The sequence below is a fragment of the Oenanthe melanoleuca genome, chromosome 28, assembly GCF_029582105.1.
Source record: "Oenanthe melanoleuca isolate GR-GAL-2019-014 chromosome 28, OMel1.0, whole genome shotgun sequence".
NCBI lineage: Eukaryota > Metazoa > Chordata > Aves > Passeriformes > Muscicapidae > Oenanthe > Oenanthe melanoleuca.
This window is the reverse complement of record NC_079361.1, coordinates 4,835,000-4,856,094: the sequence shown is the minus strand read 5'-3', so window position 1 is coordinate 4,856,094 and position 21,095 is coordinate 4,835,000. Positions and strand designations below refer to the sequence as shown.

At 49.1% G+C, this 21,095-nt stretch overlaps 2 protein-coding genes and 1 long non-coding RNA gene across 4 annotated transcripts; 2 read left to right on the top strand and 1 right to left on the bottom strand.

Moving 5' to 3' along the window:
• The first annotated feature begins 10 nt into the window (after positions 1–10).
• On the top strand, positions 11–5,079 carry DAPK3 (death associated protein kinase 3). Its single transcript, XM_056512579.1, has 9 exons — positions 11–117; positions 998–1,110; positions 1,824–2,184; positions 3,071–3,200; positions 3,320–3,368; positions 3,480–3,506; positions 3,593–3,745; positions 4,103–4,148; positions 4,261–5,079. Exons 2-9 carry the CDS (start codon positions 1,049–1,051, stop codon positions 4,801–4,803), a joined length of 1,371 nt encoding a protein of 456 aa, XP_056368554.1. The 5' UTR covers positions 11–117; positions 998–1,048; the 3' UTR covers positions 4,804–5,079.
• Positions 5,080–7,079: 2,000 nt separating this feature from the next.
• Positions 7,080–12,842, bottom strand: NMRK2 (nicotinamide riboside kinase 2). Its single transcript, XM_056512585.1, has 8 exons — positions 12,642–12,842; positions 10,877–10,967; positions 9,757–9,805; positions 9,384–9,555; positions 8,490–8,561; positions 7,967–8,073; positions 7,507–7,592; positions 7,080–7,423 (listed from the first exon to the last, which is right to left on the bottom strand). The coding sequence occupies exons 1-7, from the start codon at positions 12,665–12,667 to the stop codon at positions 7,507–7,509; spliced, it is 603 nt and encodes a 200-aa protein (XP_056368560.1). The 5' UTR covers positions 12,668–12,842; the 3' UTR covers positions 7,080–7,423.
• On the top strand, positions 10,974–15,694 carry LOC130264422 (uncharacterized). 2 transcript variants are annotated; one of them, XR_008842463.1, is made up of 4 exons: positions 10,974–12,242; positions 12,808–12,932; positions 14,416–14,584; positions 15,186–15,694. It is a non-coding gene; the product is annotated as an uncharacterized LOC130264422 (long non-coding RNA). The 2 variants fall into 2 exon arrangements; XR_008842462.1 differs by having other exon boundaries at positions 14,416–15,694.
• Positions 15,695–21,095: the final 5,401 nt, after the last annotated feature.

The window sequence follows — 21,095 nt, the reverse complement described above, 5'->3', positions numbered from 1 at the left end:
TAGTATTATGGGGTGGGCGGGGCCTCATGCGGGAATGGGCGGGGCCTGTGTGGGAGGGGGCGGAGCCTGCTGTGTTGGAATGTGGCGGCGGCGACGCGGGCGGCGGCGGCGGCCCAGGTTGGGAGGGGGCTCGGTCCGAATGAGGGGTCTGTGAGGGGCGATGTGGGGCCGTGCGGGCGGGAGGGGGCGATGGAGGGAGGCGGGCTGCCGTGGGGAGGGAGGGAGGGCGCGGGGAGGGGTGTGGGGGGGTTGAGGCCTGTGGGGTGGGGTGCGGAAGGAAAGGGAGGAATGGGGGGGCTGTGGGTGTGGGGCCTGTGGGGCGGGATTGGGAGGGGCAGTGGGGCTGGAAAAGGAGGGGTAGGGATTAGGATGGGGGATGTGGGTGTGAGAGGGGCTGTGGGGCAGGGAGGGGATGTGCAGGGGTTGGGAGGAAGGTGTGGGGCTGTGGGGGGTTATTGGGTGTGGGGCTGGGGGGTTATTGGGTGTGGGTCTGTGGGGGGTTATTGGGTGTGGGGCTGTGGGGGTTATTGGGTGTGGGGTTCTGGGGGGTTATTGGGTGGGGGATTATTGGTGTATTGGGTGTGGGGTTCTGGGGGTTATTGGGTGTGGGGTTCTGGGGGGTTATTGGGTGTGGGGTTCTGGGGGTTATTGGGTGTGGGTCTGTGGGGGATTATTGGGTGTGGGGTTCTGGGGGTTATTGGGTGTGGGTCTGTGGGGCAGGGAGGGCCAGCAAAGGGATGAGAACTGGGTGGACAGCGGCTGTGGGGCCCGTGGGGCCCGTGGGGCAGGGAGAGGCTTTTCCCCCTTCCCCTCTCTGTCCCCCGGTTTGCGGTGTGTGAGACCGAGGGGCATCCCCAGCATTAACCCCTGAGCTGCCGCACGGCTCCGGGGCTGTGCATCCCCGGGGGTTCGGGGTCCCTGTGCTGGCTGCTGCTCTGAGCTCCTGGCACACAACCCCCGGGTGTTTTTTTTTTTTTTTGTTTTCCCGATGTTGCAGGTGCTGATCCCCGGCTGCTCCCCGCTCCTGACACCAGCGCTGGCAGCAGCCATGTCCACCTTCCGCCAGGAGAGCGTGGAGGATTTCTATGAGATGGGAGAGGAGCTGGGCAGGTGAGGAACATCTCGGGGGGCTGCACCCGCTGCCAGGAGCACCCCTGCATCCCTGCGGTGTCCCCGTGCCCCTCAGGCACCTCTGGCAGATTGAGATTTTGTTAAAAAGCGTTAATTAACATTGCTCCCGGTGGAGCTCCCGCCCGGGGCCGGCGGCTTCCGGCGCTGCTCGGTGGCTGCCGGTGGGAGGGACCCGGGGTGACTCAGAGCCCCAGCTGGGACTGAGCCAGCCGGGATGCAGAGGCGGCACTGGGGGAGCTGCCTCGGCATCCTGGCTCCTCCTCAGGCAGCAAAAGCGCTTTGGGTCACTTGAGTGCTTTGTTTTTTTCCAAAGGAGAGGAACTTTTAGGGGTTTTCATGCCCCTCTGTTGCTGTGGTTTTTGTGAGCCATGGGGAGGGATGTGGTGGCCACGGATGGGCCCCACTCTGCCCCCAGGGATGTGTAAAGGTGTGAAGAGTGTCAGGTCCAGGTGCAGTCACTCTGATTTCAGGTGTTTCCATCAGGGCTTTGGGATTTATTCCCAGGAGGCCGGGAAGGGGGTGCTGATGGGCATCTCCCACTCTGGGTGATCATAGCCTGAAATTCCTGCGGGGAATTTCCTTCCTCCACCCTGGTTCCGGGGCGTGCCAAGCATCCCAAAACCCCAATTCCTGGCACTCCTGCAGACAAACAGCAGGCAGCACAGCCTCTGCTCTGCTCCCTCTCCCCCTAGCGGGCAGTTCGCCATCGTCAGGAAGTGCCGGGAGAGGAAGACGGGGCTGGAATACGCGGCCAAGTTCATCAAGAAGCGGCGGCTGTCGTCCAGCCGCAGGGGCGTGAGCCGCGAGGAGATCGAGCGCGAGGTGAACATCCTGCGCGAGATCCAGCACCCCAACATCATCACCCTGCACGACATCTTCGAGAACAAGACGGACGTGGTGCTGATCCTGGAGCTCGTGTCCGGGGGGGAGCTCTTCGACTTCCTGGCCGAGAAGGAATCGCTGACCGAGGAGGAGGCGACCCAGTTCCTGAAGCAGATCCTGGACGGGGTGCACTACCTGCACTCCAAGCACATCGCCCACTTCGACCTCAAGGTGGGTGCTGGGGGCTTCAGGGACCCTGAGCTCAGCTTTGGGGGCTGCAGGGACCCTGAGCTCAGCTTTGGGGGCTGCAGGGACCCTGAGCTCAGTGCTGGGGGCTGAACACAGCCTGAGCTCAGACCTGGGGGCTGCAGGGACACTGAGCTCAGCTTTGGGGGCTGCAGGGACTCTGAGCTCAGTGCTGGGGGCTGCAGGGACCCTGAGCTCAGCTTTGGGGGCTGCAGGGACCCTGAGCTCAGCTTTGGGGGCTGAACACACCCTGAGCTCAGACCTGGGGGCTGCAGGGACCCTGAGCTCAGCTTTGGGGGCTGAACACACCCTGAGCTCAGACCTGGGGGCTGCAGGGACCCTGAGCTCAGCTTTGGGGGCTGCAGGGACCCTGAGCTCAGCTTTGGGGGCTGCAGGGACCCTGAGCCCAGACCTGGGGGCTGCAGGTAGCCTGAGCTCAGCTCTGGGGGCTGAACACACTCTGAGCTCAGTGCTGGGGGCTGAGCACACCTTGAGCTCAGCTTTGGGGGCTGACACACCCTGAGCTCAGTTCTGGGGGCTGAGCACAGCCTGAGCTCAGCTCTGGGAGCAGGGATGAGCCCCCAGGTGGGATCTGGGAGCTGCAGACACCCCGAGCTCAGCTCTGGGAGCAGGGATGAGCCCCCAGGTGGGATCTGGGAGCTGCAGACACCCTGAGCTCAGCTCTGGGAGCAGGGATGAGCCCCCAGGTGGGATCTGGAAATCAGCACTCAGGAGTGGGGGTCCCAGCTTGAGGCACATCCTCTCCTCTGGTGTTTGGGATCTCTCCCAGCTTGAGCCACTCATCTTCTCCTCTGGAGTGAGGGGCCCAGGGCAGCTCCCACAGGGACAGACCCAGTCCTCTCCCCCACAGCCAGAGAACATCATGCTGCTGGACAAGAACGTGCCAAACCCTCGCATCAAACTCATCGACTTCGGGATCGCCCACAAGATCGAGGCTGGGAACGAGTTCAAGAACATCTTTGGCACCCCAGAGTTTGTGGGTGAGTGTTCCTGGGGGCTCCTCAGGGTGCTGAAAGCTTTGGATTCATTCTGGAGAGACACCCAGTGCTCTGGTTCCTTCCCCTACAATAAACCCATTTTCTCCCCTTTCCTCCTAAAGCCCCAGAAATTGTGAACTACGAGCCCCTGGGGCTGGAGGCCGACATGTGGTGAGTGATTCCCCTGCCAGCCTCCCCTGGCTGCAGCAGCTGCTCCCCTCCTGCTGGGGGATCCCCCAAAAGCTCTGTGTGACCTCAGCCTCCTCTGCCTCTCTCCTGCAGGAGCATCGGGGTCATCACCTACATCCTGTGAGTATCAGGAGGGGCAGGGCTGCAGGTGAGCCCCACCTCGGCCTGGGGCCGTTTTGGGGTGTCCCAACCCTCTCTCCCCTCAGGCTGAGCGGAGCCTCCCCATTCCTGGGGGAGACAAAGCAGGAGACTCTGACCAACATCTCTGCTGTCAACTACGACTTTGATGAGGAGTATTTCAGCAACACCAGCGAGCTGGCCAAGGACTTCATCCGCCGCCTGCTCGTCAAGGACCCCAAGTGAGGGACAGGGAGCAGAGCTGGGGCTGCTCTGGGAGAGGGGACAGGCCCCCCTGCCCCAGGCAGCTCCCTGGGCATTCTGAGATCCCCCTGAGGGTGCAGGAGCTCCACTGCGTTTGGGAGGGTTTGAGCTGGGCCCCCAGGGCTCAGGGTTTGGGAAGGAGCAGCGGGGCTGGGAGGTTTCCATGGGATCCTCTGCCTGTTTCTCTTGGGAGGGAGTTTGAGGAGTTTGGGGCTGAGTGCAGCGAGTTTGTCCAGGCTCAGCCAGATCCAGAGGTGATCACAGCACCCAAGCTGCTTTTCCAGGGAAGGAGCAGCAGAGCCTCTGGCCTGATCCCAGCCTTGCTGTGTTTGCAGGAAGCGAATGACCATCGCCCAGAGCCTGGAGCACCCTTGGATTAAGGTGAGCAGTTACAGAATCATCACTTTCTGGGTGTCTGACCCCCGAGGCCGGGGCTGTGCTGCTGCTTTGGTGTCACTGCCTGAGGGTGGGTGACACCCTGTCCCTGCCACAGGTGATCAAGAGGAGGAATGTCAGGAACGAGGACAGCGGCAAGAAGCCCGAGCGGCGCCGGCTGAAGACCACGCGGCTGAAGGAGTACACCATCAAATCCCACTCCAGCATGCCCCCCAACAACACCTACATCAACTTCGAGCGCTTCTCCAAGGTCATGGAGGAGGTGGCTGCTGCCGAGGAGAGCCTGCGAGAGCTGGAGAGGAACAAGAAATCCTTCCGGGAGGACATCGAGGCGCTGCTGAGCATCTACGAGGAGAAGGAGTCGTGGTACAAGGAGGAGAACGAGAGCATCAGCCAGGACCTGCGGCAGATCCGGCAGGAGCTGCACAAGACGGAGGCGCTCAAGAGGCAGGCGCAGGAGGAGACCCGGGGCGTGGTGCAGGCGGCCAATGGGCTGCGGCGGCGCTACCGCAAGCTGGAGAACCACTACGAGGCGCTGGCCAAGCAGGTGGCGACGGAGATGAAGTTCGTGCAGGAGCTGGTGTGGTCCATCGAGAGGGAGAAGCTGCAGAGCAGCGAGGGCGAGGGCAGCATCCGCTAACGCCGCTCCCCCGGCTCGGGGGGCCGGGGCTGGGCCCGCCCAGGGTTCGGTTCCCGGCTCGTGTCCCTGCGCTCCCTGTCACCGCTGCCACGCTCCGGGCTGTTTGTCCCCTCCCAGCCCCTCGTGGGGGCGTTGGTGGGCACAGCCCCCCCTGGGACCAAGGACTGATCCCGGCGTGGCCTCACACTCCACAGTCCCCCCGGGGGCTGCACTCCTTGTGCCCCTGTCCCAGCCCTGGCTCCCCCTTTTCCCAGAATAAAGGTTTGTGTCGTGGGGTGGCTGCCTCAGCTCTGCCATGGTGGGACAGGGGTTGGGAGAGGGATAAAGATCGTGGTGACAACTCCCCCATTGTGCTCCCATCCTAGAGGGATTTCCTTAATTTGGGGGGCTGGAAATGCCTTTTTTTCCATTATGAGACGCAGTGCTGGTGGGTGAGCTCGCTGTGGTTTTTGGGCTGTTCCCAGGCTGGGGGAGCCCCCAGCCCCTCTCCCCTGAGACCCCTCACTGCTGGGGACAGGGGCAGGAACTCAGGGATGGCTCCTATGGGAGGTCGTGGACACTCCCAGGGATTTCTCAAAGCCTGGACTGTGCAAACAGCTGCTCTGGCCTTGAGAGATTTAATTAAAAAATCAGGAAAAGCAAGATTTTTCCCCTTTAGGTCAACGCATTTGTCTGGAGCGCCACATTCCAGAGAACCCCGGAGCAGTTCCCAGTTTCCCCTGGGAGCACCCAGGGCTTTCCCACTGCCTGCAGCCCCCTGGAGCCAAGATCCAGCAGAGTTTGATCCAGGGAATCACCAGCCCAAGCCCAGGGGATGGCAGCACCCCCCTGGCTGCCCAGGCTGGGTTCAGCTCCATCCTCAGGGGATTTCTCCATTTAGGATTTATTTGTCACTCTGTCCCGGCCCCCGCAGCTCCCTGGGGATCGGAGGGGCCGTGCCCCGTGTCCCTGTCCCTGCTGACGTCCCCAGAGGTGTCGGTTTCACCCCCAGCCGTGGGACACGTGGAGCTGCCGGTAATTGAAGCTGCCCTGGTGTTCCCTGCCAGGGAGGGGGCGTGCCTGGGGCTGTCCCCGTGCTCAGGGGACACCCGAGCCCTGCAGGTCCCCCAGCTCTGCCAGAGGCAGTGGCTGAAAGGATGGATGGAAATCCTATAGCCCAGCTGTCCCCGAACCGGGCAAAGTTCACATAGTGAGAGAGAAACCTTCCCGGATTCCCTGCGTGCCCAGGGCTTGGCTTTCACTCCCAAAAGGCTCCTGGTCATTCACCCCTGGAGCAGCAGGGGGATCTCACCCACGTGGATGCACGAAATGACACCAAAATAGCTCCAAAAAGGCAAAATTTGGGGTGTGATTCATGACTTCCCTGCAGCCTGAAGGGGATGTGACATGGGCAGGACATTCTGCTCCAGTCCCCTTTGCAGCCACCCCCCCTGACATTTCCTTCTCTGTGCACAGACACCAAAATGCCTTTTTTAGGCTGCAATTTCTGCTTCCCCGAGTTTGGCAGCAGGTGGGAGCGAGGGCTTTTCCCTTATAAAGTCTTCCCAAACCCCAAAGGCTTTTGCAGGGTTTAAACTAACCCATGAACACACAGGGAACCCCAAGGGCAGCAGAGATCCCTGGGATCTGCAGGAACCAGGGCACTGCAGTGGGGTGGGTGTCCCCAGGCACGTTCAGCACACCAGGAAATCTCCCTTTTTATAGCCTGGGGGTGCCAGCAGAACTCCTCCTGGCCATGGAATCCCTGCTCAGGACAGCTGGAAAAGCAGCAGAGTAAAACAAGGACATGGATCTGGCTCCCCTCACACTGGGTTTTTGGGTGACTCATTAATCTGCAGCAGCTGCTTTTGCACAGCAGTTTCTAATTCAGGCCCCAAAATTTGGGGAGGGACCCCCCAGCCCAAGAGATTTCAGTGCTGAGAGCTGCCTGTGCTCATCCCCAGGTTCTGTATGGGCACACACTGCCCTCTCCCAGGCTGAAATCTGGATGGTGTTTTAGCTGAACTGATTCCTAGGAAAGCAGAGTTTTCATTTCTCATTCCCTGAGAATTCCCCCCAGTTCACCCCATGGGTTTAAATCCCAACCTGAGCCATCCCCACCTGCCTGGGGGCTGTGAGCACCCAAACCCAACCAGTGACACAGGGAAGAGCTTTGAAGCCACCCAGGGCTGGAATTTTCCCCAGGAAAAAAGGGCTGTTGTTGTGTTTTGGATGAGCTTCACACCCATTTTTATTGCAATAAAGCTGAGTATGAATTAAACCAGGACCTCAGGAGGAGACTGAAGTGGATTTTGATGATGAATTGTTGATGTTACAAACAAGCCTTGCACGAAGCCTTGCTGTCTGCAGGAGCTCTCTCCTTTTCCCAGCACTTGCTCTGCTATAAAAATGCTCTTTCCAACTTCTCTGTGAGCCAGCGGAATATAAAATAATTACAAAAAAAAAAACAAAAAACCCCACCAAGGCAATCCTGTCCATGTGGTGGGAATAAGTTATCCTCAGTTTTCACTTATATACAGAAGGGACTTGCCAGAGGCAGTGGGAGAGGGGTTCACACAAATAACCCCCACTCCCACTCCAAGTATTATTTACATCAGCTGTACACAGATCTTCCCAGACCCTGGAAAGCAGGAAGGGAAAAGGTGAGATCCAAGCAGTTCCCAGCACAGCCCCTCCTGTTCCTGCCCCCTGCAGCTGAGTTACCTATGAGCAATTCAAGAGCTTGTTGTGAATATCTTCAAAGACTTGGTTGTAGAGTTCATCCCTTGACTTCAGGCCATCTAAATAAACTGGGAGAAGAAAGGGGGAGTCAGGCTGAATGAGATTGTGGGAGATTAGTTTTAAAATATTACATTTTTTTAAATTTGTTTTTCTATTGGAAGAACAGAACCATCCTGAAAACACAACAACCTGTGAAATCCTTCTTCCATTATAAATTCCTTCTTTTTCTTTCTAATTTTCTAATCCCCTCTAAGTCCTTAAGAGTACAAAGCAAAGGCAATAAGTTCTGAGCTCTAAAACTGCCTGTATTTATCCAAAGTAGGCCAGGATTACAACTTGGGAGTAAAAATAGCACCCTGCATCATCCCAGTGGAAGTTTGCTGGAATGAAATCAGCCAATTCCTTAAATCCCAGCTGCAAGGCTGAAGGGTTTGTGTCTTACCCACATCCACACCTCCATCCTCCATCTCCTTCCTGTGTTTCAGGTACATGGGCCACACGTGGCCATCAAAGAGCCCTGGGGGGTCAGGCACCGTGTAACTCCTTGTACTGGCAGGAAAAACATGGGAAAGGAAAGTCAGCAGGGCCTGAGGTGAGATTTGGGCATCAGGAAAAAAAAGAAATCATGGGAAGAGTCGTAAAGGATCAGCACAGGGCAGTGGTGGTTGTGGCACTTGGGGATGTGTGTGTGGTCTCCAAGCCCAGCCTGTGATTCCAAATTCACATCCCACTCCCTTCCTCCACCTCTATTCCCATTTCCCAACTCATGACACCAACACCCCCCAGAAACTCTGAATTCCCACCCCTGGAAGTGTCCAAGGCCAGGCTGGAGCAGTGGGAGCTGTCCCTGCCCGTGGCAGGGATGGGATGAGGTGACCTTGAAGGTCCTTCCAAGCCCAACAATTCCATAATTCCATGAGTAGGAGCAGAGGGAAGGGCTGGAGGCACAGCAGGGATGTTCTCACCTCCTCCTCCTCTTGCACTCATCATAGGGCACTGCCAGGTAGTAACGAAGGTCAAACAGCTCCACCAGGGGTCTGGGGAGGGGACAAGCACAGGACAGGGAGATCTCACTTTTAATGACAGCAAAAAGCACAAAATCACCCCCCAGACACCACAAAAACCTCTCTGCCTCTAAGGGATTTGTGTCTGTTAAACACAACTCAAGGGTAAGTGGGTTTGTTAACTCAAAACCACAGAAAACTTTCTGAAGGTCAGAATGGGCCAAGCAGGGACTTTTCCCACCCCAACATCTGCCACTGGTCCTGAGGGGGGTCAGAGGGGATCCTGGGGAGGATCAGCACTGGCCTGGGAACCCTGGCTCTTCCTAGATCATTCCAAAATCACTTTGGAGCCCAATCTGGGACAGGGCAGCTCCTCAGCTCGTGTTCATGGAAGTGTCCAAGGCCAGACAGGGCTTGGAGCTGGATGGGCTTTAAGGTCCCTTCCAAACCATCCTGGGATTCCTCTACAAAAACCCAAAAAAGGGACTTGTCTCTGCACAGCTTGCTCCTCTCACTAAGCTCAGTGGAGTCAGGGTTAAACAAGCACAGGACTGTTCCTAAATTCCAGGGGAGATTCCAGGCAGTGCATGGATTATTGCCCTGTGCAGTGAGGGGAAGCCTGCACCCCTCTGCCAGCAAAAATCCTGCTCTGAAACTCCCCTGGAGTTCAAGGCTGTGCCCTAAATCAGCACCTTAAATTCACCTCAATTTACATTTTACAGCAGAAAACATTCTGGGGTGGGAACTCAGAACAAGGCAGGAAGGGGAAATTAGTAAAAAAGGAGATTTTAGCTGTGCCACGAGGGATTTCAGGACTCTTCCCTGGCAAACCATGAAGAGTTCTCCAAAGCTTACTTGTAGTTATAAAGCAGGAAGCCTTCAATGACCAAGATCTGGATATCTGGGGAGGTTGGCTCTCTAGAGCCAGGTGTGACATTCACCCCGTGGGAACGAGCAAACTTCACAGGGTTCTCACTCCAGGCCTGCACTGTGCTCACCATTGCCTCCATATCCAGGGAATCCAACACTGCTCAGGAGAAAGGGGGTGGGTGGGAAAAAGGGACACCATCAAACACCACCAAACACCACGGGCTCAGAAGGATTAAAATGGATTGAGCTTGGTAAAAAGTTACAATTACAGAAAATTTACTGTTAATAATAAAAAAAAAAAGAAATACTTAGGGAAAGAATATACATTACTGCATCCTATAGGGAACACTGCTCTTACCATCCCATTGCTTAAAGCCGTCTTCCCCGACTTCTATTTGATCTTGTGGCTGAAATATAGTGAGCAATAAAACATTGCTGCAACCTCAGCGGGATCAGTTCCCTCCAATGGCCACTCCTGCAGCACAACCCACCCCTGGGGCTGCAGGAACATTCACAGCCCAGCCTGCCCCACCCCGAGAGCTCTGCAAAGCTCCCCTGGCTCGCTCAGACCACTCTGGATAAAGATTTTGATGCTAATCACTTGTCTGTTAGTTGGTAAAATGCTGCAGGGTGTGTTGTTCTTAAATTTTAAAGTGCGAATTTTTAAAGTGCAAATTTTAAAGTGCAAACTCAGTTAAATAACTGCTACAATGTACATTTAAAAAAAAAAAAAAACAGGTGTTTGAACTCCTCTGTTAAAAACGAAGGTGGGCATAGCAGCACTTCCCTCATGCTGGCATCCACTTAAAATAGAAGTTACAGATTTTTTTAATGGAAAATCAAAGAGAATTCCTCTCCCAAGGGCTCCTGAGTGATCAAATCTGTGCAGGACAGACCGAGCACACCATGCTGGAGCATTTCATGTTTTGGGGATGACCCAGAACTGCTCCAAGTCCATTCCTGCAGCTCTTGGGCTTTGGGGTGCAGGGATATCATCGTTCCCAGGAAATGGTGCAGGCTTCAGGAACTTTCTGCACATTCAGAAGCCCTTCTGCATTAATCTCTGCAATATTTTAATTGGCTTCTGATACAGATCTATCAAAGCTGCCCCATAAAACCCCCTTTTTGGATTTAAAGCAGCATAGAGGTGCTTAAATGCTACAGCATCATTTAACAGTCTCATTAATTTAATATTTCATTCCAATATGAAGAAAATTCACTCAGAGCACATAAATAACCTCTGCCTGAAATCAGTACTAAATTTAAATCTGTTGTTAACACTTAAAGGTGGTTTTGCTGTGACCGCTCTGAGCCGGGTCATGCCAAGTTCCTGTGGCATTTGTAAAGGTCAGGAACTCCCCACCTGTCCAGTCATTTAAAAATTAAATATATATATATAAAAAACCCCATTAAACCAGAAAACTTGTGGATCCTAAGCTGTCAAAACTGACTTGCAAGGAAGAGGGGACTCGACGTACCTTGAAGAAATCGTCCTGATGGACCACGCAGCAGTTGGGGAGCGCCTTGATCAGCCTGTTGGTCAAGGTGGTTTTGCCACCATTGGTGACCCTGCAGGGAGCGGGGAGAGACAGAGGAGGAAGAATCGCATTAGAAGCGGCTCTGGGATCCCCGGCGGGGCAGACACGGCTGAGGGAGCCGAGTCCTGAGGGATCCGAACCCGCCCGGCAGCGGCGGGAGCCCCTGAGGGGAGCGGAGCCCCTGAGGGGAGCCGGGCCCTGACCCTGAGGGACCCCGACCCCCCCGTTTGAATTTCCCGCCCCTCAGCGCCGGCCGCTGATTGGCTGCGACCATCGCAGTCCCGCCCTTTTCCCGGCTGCCGATTGGCTGTGACCGGCCCCGCCCCCGCGCTGCGCCGCGTGTAACGGCCGCGCCGCTTCCCGCGCGCGCGCAACGGCGGCGCTGAGGGGAGCGCGCGGGGCCGCCATGGCCGCGGGTTCATGAGGGGAGCGCGGGGCTGCCATGGCCGGTCCCTCACGGCCGCGGGTTCCACATGAGGGGAAAGCGGAGCCGCCATGGCCGCGGGTTCCACATGAGGGGAACGCGGAGCCGCCATGGCCGCGGGTTCATGAGGGGAAAGCGGAGCCGCCATGGCCGCGGGTTCCACATGAGGGGAACGCGGAGCCGCTATGGCCGCGGGTTCATGAGGGGAACGCGGAGCCGCCATGGCCGTGGGTTCCACATGAGGGGAAAGCGGAGCCGCCATGGCCGCGGGTTCCACATGAGGGGAAAGCGGAGCCGCTATGGCCGCGGGTTCATGAGGGGAACGCGGAGCCGCCATGGCCGTGGGTTCCACATGAGGGGAACGCGGAGCCGCCATGGCCGTGGGTTCCACATGAGGGGAGCGCGGGGCCGCCATGGCCGGTCCCTCACGGCCGCTGCCCTCATACACCCCATAACCCCTTCAATATAAAACCCCTGAATAACTTTCCTCTCCCTTGTCTTATTCCTCCATTTATTTTTTTTTTTTTCATCCCGAGGCTGTATAAATCCCTCGGTCGCATACTATTATTATATTATCATTCTAATGACCCTTATTACCCTTCGCCGTTCCATTTCCCCAACCCTCCCGCTGCACTCACCACACTTTAAATCATGTTTTTTAACTTGAAAATCAATGTGTTTTATACACCACCACCCCATTTTATTAGAAACGGGATTTCACCCTTTTTCTTTCTTTCACAGAAAATTTTAAAATAATTTTTTTGGTCTATCTGGCCTCTAAATTTACTTGAGGAGCGTTTTTGCCATCTCAGCATCCCTCCTGTTAACCCTATAAAAGGATATATAAAGCTATGGATAAAAGTACCTCGTAAAGACAAACCTGTAAGTATTAATTTGTGTATATAAATATGTATATAACACAAATAAGTATATAAGATATATATATAAGTGTATCATAGATAAGTCTTTATGAAAGGATGTGCTGCAAAACTATTGAGGCAGCATTCATCCTTTTAATCCTATAAAATATATTAAAGTATATATAAAATAGAAGTATATCTACAAGTATAAATTAAGATAGAAATTAAAGGGTATATAAAAATGTATATCACCCTGTGGAGCTCTCTGTATTTAAACATCACAAATTAACACTCGTTACATCATCTCTCAAATCCCGTATCCCGAATATTATTTCAGAGCCGGATAAATAATCCCCAACTTTCCTACAAAAATTAAAACAGGAAAAACCACGAATTCCCCCAAATTTTAGCCGGGACTTACCCTCCGATGCCTATAATATATTTCATTTTGCCGAGCGAGCCGGAATGTGACGAGAGGAGGGGGGGAAAAAAAAATTGAGAAAGCTGAAAGCACTTAAAGAACTTTCAGCAGAACAAAAACTCCGCTATCGCTGTTCCTTATTTTGTTTTTTTTTTTAATTCCCTAGCGCTGCTCTGCCTCTCCGAGCCGTTCATTGAGGAAAAGGCGCTTTTGGGGCGGATTTATAGGGGCAGTCCCCGCCCCGGAGGAGCCCTGTGACCATCATGAGCCGCGATGTCACGTTTTGGGCAGGTCCGGCCAAGCCTCAATGTCACATTTTTTGGAGGGATCCAGCCAAACCCTCCCGTGGCACATTTCTGGGGGGGCTCAACCTCTTAATGTCGCATTTTTGGGGGGTTTCAACCCCTCAGTGTCACATTTTGGGGGGTTTCAACCCCTCAGTATCACATTTTGGGGGGGTTCAACCACCTCAATGTCACATTTTGGGGGGGCTTCAACCTGAAAATGTCATCTTTTAAAGGGGCTTAACCCCTTAATGTAAAATTTTTGGGGGGGTTCAACCTGAAAATATAATATTTTAGAGGGTTTAACCCCTCAGTGTAAAACTTTTGGGGGGTTTCATCCCCTCAGTGTCAAAATTTGGGAGGGTTTAACCCTTTAATGTCACATTTTGGGAGGGTTTAACCCTTTAATGTCACATTTTGGGAGGATTTAACCCGTTAATGTCACATTTTGGGGGACTTAAACCTGAAAATGTCATATTTTATATGTAAAAGTTTTGGGGGGGGTTCAACCCCTCAGTGTCATATTTTGGAGAGGTTCAACCTGACAATGTCATATTTTAGGGGGGCTTCAACCCCCAATGTCACATTTCTGGGTAAGGGTCCAACCCCCCAGTATCACATTTTTGGTGAAGGGTCCAAACCCCCAAATGTCCCATTTTTGGGGGAATTTCATCCCCTACATTGTCCCATTTTTTGGGGCTCATCCCACCCCAAAAAGTCCCATTTTTCATTCATCCCACGCCCCCACAAATGTCCCATTCCTGGGCCTCATTCCACCCCATAAATGTCACATTTTTGGAGGAATTTCACCCCTACATTGTCACTTTTGGGGTTCATCCCACCCCCCAAATATCACATTTTTGGTGAAGGGTCCAATCCCCCAGTATTACATTTTTTGGGAAAATTTAATCCCTCCAATGTCCCATTTTGGGGGGAAATTTCATACCTACATTGCCATATTTTTGGGGTTTATCCTACCCCAAAATGTCTCATTTTTGGGGCTCATCCCACCTTCCATATACCACATTTTTGGGGGAATTTCATCCCTACATTGTCCCAATTTTGGGGCTCAACTCCACCCCAAAAAGTCCCATTTTTGGGGGAATTTCATCCCTACATTGTCCCACTTCTGGGGCTCATCCCCTCCACGTCCCCCCAGCCCCTGCACCTGTCCCTCTCCCTCTCTGTCCCGTGCATTGCTGTGGCTGTTGTGGCCAAAAATAACTTTTTTTGGCGAGCTCTTCCTTTTCCTAAATTAGTCATGGGCCAGGTGGAAATGTCAGCCCTGCACGAGCCCCTCGGGAGCCCAGAGGTGCCCAGGGCACAACTAACTCAGGATTTTTTCCTTGCTGTCTCCCCTCCTTTATTCCCTAATTCCCATCTGATTGTTTGAAATTTATCCAGGAGTGGCACAGGAAGGGATTTTTTCTCTAAACTCCTGGAAAAGAAGGAAAAATAAATTTTAATTTTTAATTTTTTTTTTTTTTCAGTCAAGCTGTTCAGAGAAAAGAATGTGGAGTGAATCTTCCTGGAATGTTTCTTTACAAGGAATTTTTGGAACAGTTTATTTTTTGTAAATAGACACAAATTCCTAAACTATTATCTCTGCAGAGCACCTCCTCCTCCCCAGTTAACTCACATAAAATAAAGATTTTTAAGGTAAGTTAACTCTACACCTTGTGAAACCTGTACTTTAATTTGAATTATTCCAGGTATTTCTTAATTGGAGTTCTCTGAGCATTGTCAGGCTTTTCAACAATGTTGTTTTAACTTTATAATCTGCATTTTAAATAATATCTCACCTTCTTCTTCCTTTTTAGAAAACCACACTGCTGCAGAATTAAAAAGTCACTGTTAAAAGTGTTAAAGGTTTCTTGTGCTATGGTGGGTTGTAAAGTGATGGGGAAAAAAAATCAGTAACACCAAATTTAGGGATTTGGGATCTCCTGATTGACATTTTTTGCCTTGGGGTCTTCAGATTTTACAGTATGAAATCCAAATATCCAGGATTCCAAGGGAAGTTTTTGAAGGAATATACATATATATAAAGTTTTTTTAAAATATGTTTTCTGATATTTATTAATAAAATATAAGATTCTCCAGACCATTTGGGTTCTGGAATTTTCTTTGCCTCATTACATCCCACTCCTTATTCATATCCTCATTATTTTCAGGATACTTTCCCTCAAATTGTTTGACATCATTAATTTTATTCAGATCTGCTCCTGTGCTGTGTTTAAATTGAATTTTTCTCTTTCAGGCCTGAAGAAGAGGTTTGTGGCCTCAAACCTCCTTTGTCTCAGCCCAGCTGTGTCAGTTGAGCTAAAATAAAAATAAAAATGTTATTTTTCTCTTCAAAGCTCTTTCTGCTCACCAGGCCAAGGCCAAGTGCTAAAATCAGCTGCTCCTGAATAAACATGAATTGCAAATTAGGGAAATTTTAACTGTCAGAGGCCAAAATTCTGTAAATTTTGCAGAGAAGATATTGAAGGCAAGAAGAGAATTCAGATTTAAGGTAGAACTTTGTGAGTTTAAGTAAGAAATTACAGCAAATGAGCTTTTCCAGTCTTAATTCCAGTGTTATTATTAGTAGGGGAAATATTAATAAATAATTTGGTTTTCCTGGAGGTACCACTTGCACTTCCACCATCAATTCCAGGTAAAATGATAATTCCAGAGAAATCTGGAGCTTGGATTCTCAAGTTTAAATAAACTCAGGGAAATTGAATTTCCAGCCCTGCTTGACATTTGTTATTTTGATATCCCCACATCCCCCCCTCAGCTGATGAGGTAAAAAATTGATTAATTGTCCTCAAATTATCTCCTGCTCAAAATTTTTATGCCCTTTGATTGTTTTGCTCACCCATCCCTGACCTGGGAAGTTGTCTGGGTTAAGAAATCCAACTCCAGGGATTATTTTACTGCATTTGACCTCTTGTGAAGGGAAAAAAAAAAAAAACAAGAGGCTCCAAAATTGTGTCAAAGGTCTGAGGGGACACTGGCCCTGGCCACCTCTGCTCCAGTGCTCTTGGCACTGCAGAGCTGCTAATCCAAATATTTTTGAAAAATTCCATCCCAGTAAGAGAAATTTGTACTCTGACCAGCTGGATTTGCCTGCAGGAAAGAGGTAAAACAACAGAATTTTCACCTTGAGAAAAGGTAAAAAACACTGAATTTTTACCTTGGAAAAGGGGGAAAAAAACCAGAATTTTTACCTTGAGAAAGAGTAAAAAACACTGAATTTTTACCTTGGAAAAGGGGGAAAAAACCCAGAATTTTTACCTTGAGAAAAAGTAAAAAATCCAGAATTTTTACCTTGAGAAAAGTTAAAAAAAAAAAAAAAAAGGAGGATTTGGCCAAAGTTGTATCAAATGTTTAGTGCTGGAATCAGACAATAATTGTGGTGGGAGCAGCAGGGTTGGATTGTTTGGGATGAGTGTCCCAGTATCTCCATGGGGAATGTCAACACTTCTGTTTCTTCTGGAAAAGGGAGGATTGAAGGACACAGGCCCTGGGTGTTGGTGCTGTTGGGTTTTTTTCAGTGTCAAACTCATTTCTTCTCATGGAAAAGCTCATTTAAAAATTCATTTCTCAGCAGTGTAAAAACTCTTTTCTCCTCATTTAAAAGCTCCTTTTCCTCAGTGTAAATCTCATTTCTCCTCATTTATAAGCTCACTTCTCCCCAGTGTAAATCTCATTTCTCCCCAGTATAAAGTTCATTTCTCCTCAGTGTAAATCTCATTTCTCCTCAGTATAAATCTCATTTTTCCTCACTATAAAGCTCATTTCTCCCCACTATAAAGCTCATTTCTCCTCAGTATAAATCTAATTCCTCCCCAGTATAAAGCTCATTTCTCCCCAGTATAAATCTCATTTCTCCCCAGTATAAAGTTCATTTCTCCTCAGTGTAAAGCTCATTTTTCCCCGCTATAAAGCTCATTTCTCCCCACTATAAATCTCATTTCTCCTCAGTATAAATCTCATTTCTCCCCAGTATAAATCTCATTTCTCCCCAGTATAAATCTCATTTCTCCCCAGTATAAAGTTCATTTCTCCTCAGTATAAATCTCATTTTTCCCCACTATAAAGCTCATTTCTCCTCAGTATAAATCTAATTCCTCCCCAGTATAAAGCTCATTTCCAGTATAAACCTAATTTCTCCTCAGTGTAAATTTCATTTCTCTCCAGTATAAATCTCATTTCTCCTCAGTGTAAATCTCATTTCTCCTCAGTGAAAAGATCAGTTCTCCTCAGTGTAAAACCTCCTTTTCCTCAGTATAAAATCTCATTTTTAAGCTTTTTTTGCCCCACCCCTCAGTGCTCCTCTGGCTGTTCCTCTCCCCAGTTGGTTTTTAGCCTCCTCAGGGTTTTTCTCCCTGCCCTGCTCCTGCTCACACACCAGCCATGCTGGGAGCTGCAATTCACCCACATAACTCAAATTCCCAAATTCCTGCCTGTATTTGGACATCCCAATTCCAGCTGTCTCCTTCCTTCCCAGCAAATCCCAAAAACCCCCAGCACTGATGGCACCTCAACACTGCAGCAAACTTCACCCAAACCATCAAAATAACAATTATGCAAACACCAAACGTTCAGAAAGTTTTTTTTTTAGGCCCTTTGGTCATCTGAAACTTCCTTTTTTTGAGGTTTGTTTATGGCTGTGTTATCTGCCTGACACTTCACTCACACAAATGCCATTCAGCAGCAAGCCTGAATCAAAGACAGCCCATGTTCCCTCTCTGAATGTTATTTTTAGAATACTAATGTTTACTAAAAGTTGACATTAATATTCTTTGTTCAAACTCAACTGAATTTAGCAGCAGGCAGTTTAATCTTCCTGGAGCCACGGGGCCATGAATCCCCTGGGTTTGTTTAGTTCCTGGGTGCTCACTGACCTTTGTGCTGCAGAATGTGACTCATTTCTTCTGCAGCTTTAATTCAGGATTTGAATCCTGCACTCATCATAAGACATTGTTTATGGGATGAGCAAGGTCCTGCCAAGGTTCCTCCTGCCCGGAGGGGACGTCACAGCCGAGGAATGGGAGTCATTTTCACTTGGGAATGTTGAATTTTGGGGTTGTTTATTCTTTCCAGAACTCTGGGGGAGTTCTTGGATCCTCCAAGGCTGAGGATCTTCTCAAATCCTCTGTGTTTGGAAGAGAATTAATAAATAAATACCTGAAGATACACATTAAAAAAAAATAAAAAAAAAATATATATATATATGTATATTCCTTCAAAAACTTCCCTTGGAATCCTGGATATTTGGATTTCACACTATAAAATCTGAAGACCCCAAGGCAAAATGTCAAACAGGAGATCCCAAATCACCAAATTTGGTGTTACTGATTTTTTTTCCCATCACTTTACAACCCACCATAGCACAAGGAACCTTTGATACTTTTGACAGTGACCTTTTAACCCTGCCACACTATGGTTTTCTAAAAAGGAAGAAGAAGGTGAGATATTATTTAAAATGCAGGTTATAAAGTTAAAACATTGTTGAAAAGCCTGACAATGCTCAGAGCACCCCAGTTACTCTGGGGGAGTTGGGTGGCTCAGAATCCTCCTCCAGGGCTGAGGATCTTCCCAAATCCTCCGTGTTTGGAGGAGAACAGGGAAACAAATCCAGAGAGGAGAATTTACCCTGAACCCCAGTGAGTGCAGCAGCTCCTGATGAGGAAAATGAGGGTGGTGGAATAGCAGAGCTCTTGGGCTGCAATGCAGGATGTGGCCAGAAATGTGAATTCTGTCCCAGCTGTTAACCCAGCTGGGGCAGTGCCCCTGATCTCCTGGCACACATTATCTGCTCATGGGCCATCTTTAAACCAGCTGGGCAATCATCTTTATCTTCCCACAGCCCATCCTCCCTCCAGGAGATATCTCCTGTTCATGGCCACTGAGTCCCAGGGCATGACTGATAAAATTCCATCATCCCACTGGGAGATGCTCCAGCCAGGGGAGGAGCCAAGCCTTTCCTACCCAGATAAAAACTGAGATTTGGAACAGCAAGTTTCCATCTTTCCACTGGATTCCAGAGGAAAACTGGACCTGACTGACTGACAGGTGTCAGCTTGGATTCTGACTCTGGCAGGGTTTGGGATTGTTCTTTGTAATTCTGCATTTCTATTTTAATTTTCCTAGTACAGAACTGTTATTCCTAATTCCCACATCTTTGCCTGAGAGCCCCTTAATTTCAAAACTATAATTTGGAGGAAAGGAGGTTACATTCTCCATTTCAAAGAGAAACTTGTGCCTTTCTTGGCAGACAGCTGTCCTTCCAGCCAGGACACAGAGTTAATTAATGTGAGTTTTAACTGGCTGGCACCTCCTGGAGCTGCCCAGCAGTGCCAGGGTGACATTCCCTGTGTGACAGGAGGTCCCGAGGGACAGGTCACATGGAGAGCCTGGGCTGGGAGCAGCAGCTGAGCCCACAGGGAAAAGACAGAGGAGCAAAAATAACCGGGGGTGTCACAGCTTTGGGAAGGGGGATCAGCCTGGAGAGGTGTCCTGGGGCTGTGCCAGTGAAAGAGCTTCAAGATGAGGGATGGGAACTTTGGGCTCTTTAAAATGCTGTTCATTGTATTTAAATGATGCAGCAATTAATTTATCATTTAAAATGCTGTTCATTGTATCTAAATGATGCAGCAATTAATTTATCATTTAAAATGCTGTTTATTGTATTTAAATGATGCAGCAATTAATTTATCATTTAAAATGCTGTTTATTGTATTTAAATAATGCAGCAATTAATTTATCATTTAAAATGCAGTTTATTGTATTTAAATGATGCAGCAATTAATTTATCATTTAAAATGCTGTTTATTGTATTTAAATGATGCAGCAATTAATTTATCATTTAAAATGCTGTTTATTTTATCTGAATGATGCAGTAATTAATTTATCATTTAAAATGCTGTTCATTGTATTTAAATAATGCAGCAATTTATTTTTCATTTAAAATCCTGTTTATTTTATCTGAATGATGCAGCAGTTTATGAGTTGTGGGTGACAAGAGCCCTGTTTGTTTGAAAACTTTTTGAGAAGTTTTGGTTATAATGCATTAGATCCTTTTTATTACAGAGTGTCTTAAAACATGACAACTAATTAATACTTTTACTATTATTTATAGCTTATTATACTTATTATCATTATTATATTTGTGTTCTGATATTTTAATTACAAAAGGTGAATGTGTTACAGTTTAAGCTAGAAGTTGTTTTTTGGTTTTTTGCAGTGGAAAATTTTGAGATTTTTTTTTTTACTTGCAGCATGTTTGTCTGTGAAAAGTTTTTACTCAATAAAAACATCTTTTTGTTTGAAGTACAAAAAAAAAAAAAAAATCAACCTGCCAGAGCTCCTGGAGCCTTTGGAAAACTCTGGGATTATTGAGGAGCTTTGGGATTCCATTTTTGGGATTGTTAAATAAAAATCCTCAAACATCCCCAGAGCTCAGCCCAAGTGAGTGGCCCAGGAATGTTCCAGCCCTTTCCCTCCTTTCCTCTCTCATCATCACTTTGTTCTCCCTCCTTGGCTGTGAGTCATTCACTGAATCCTAAAAATGTGAGTGATGTAAAACCACTTCATATTTACTGATATTTCCTGATTTACCCTCAGCACGAGTGACTCAGCCCCAGGCAGGTGAAATCATCCCTCAAAATCATTTCTCATCATTTCCATTTTTTTCCTGTTTTTCTTCCCATTTTTTTCTGTATTTCCCCCCTTTTTTCTGTTTTTCTTCCCATTTTTTCTGTATTTTTCCCATTTTTCCTGTATTTTTCTCCAGTTCCATTGAAGTTGGAAGAGATTTCTCTGGGTTGCAGGCAAACCCAAGCTTTTCATAAAAAAAAAAAATTTAAAAATCATTCATTACTAAAGTTCCATTGAAATTGGAAAAGATTTCTCTGGGTTGGTGGCAAACCCAAGCATTTAATTAAAAAAAAAAAAAAAATTCATTACTAAAGTTCCATTGATTAAAAAAAAAAAAATAAAAAATTAATCCATTGCTAAAATTCCATTGAAAGTGGAAGAGATTTCTCTGGGTTGGAGACAAACCCAAGATTTTCATTAAAAAAAATTTAAAAATCCACTCAGGGAAGAATTCCTTCCCAAATCTCCCCTGTCCCTGGGAATTCCCTCCCTTCCCCAAAATCCTTCTCCAGCTCTCCTG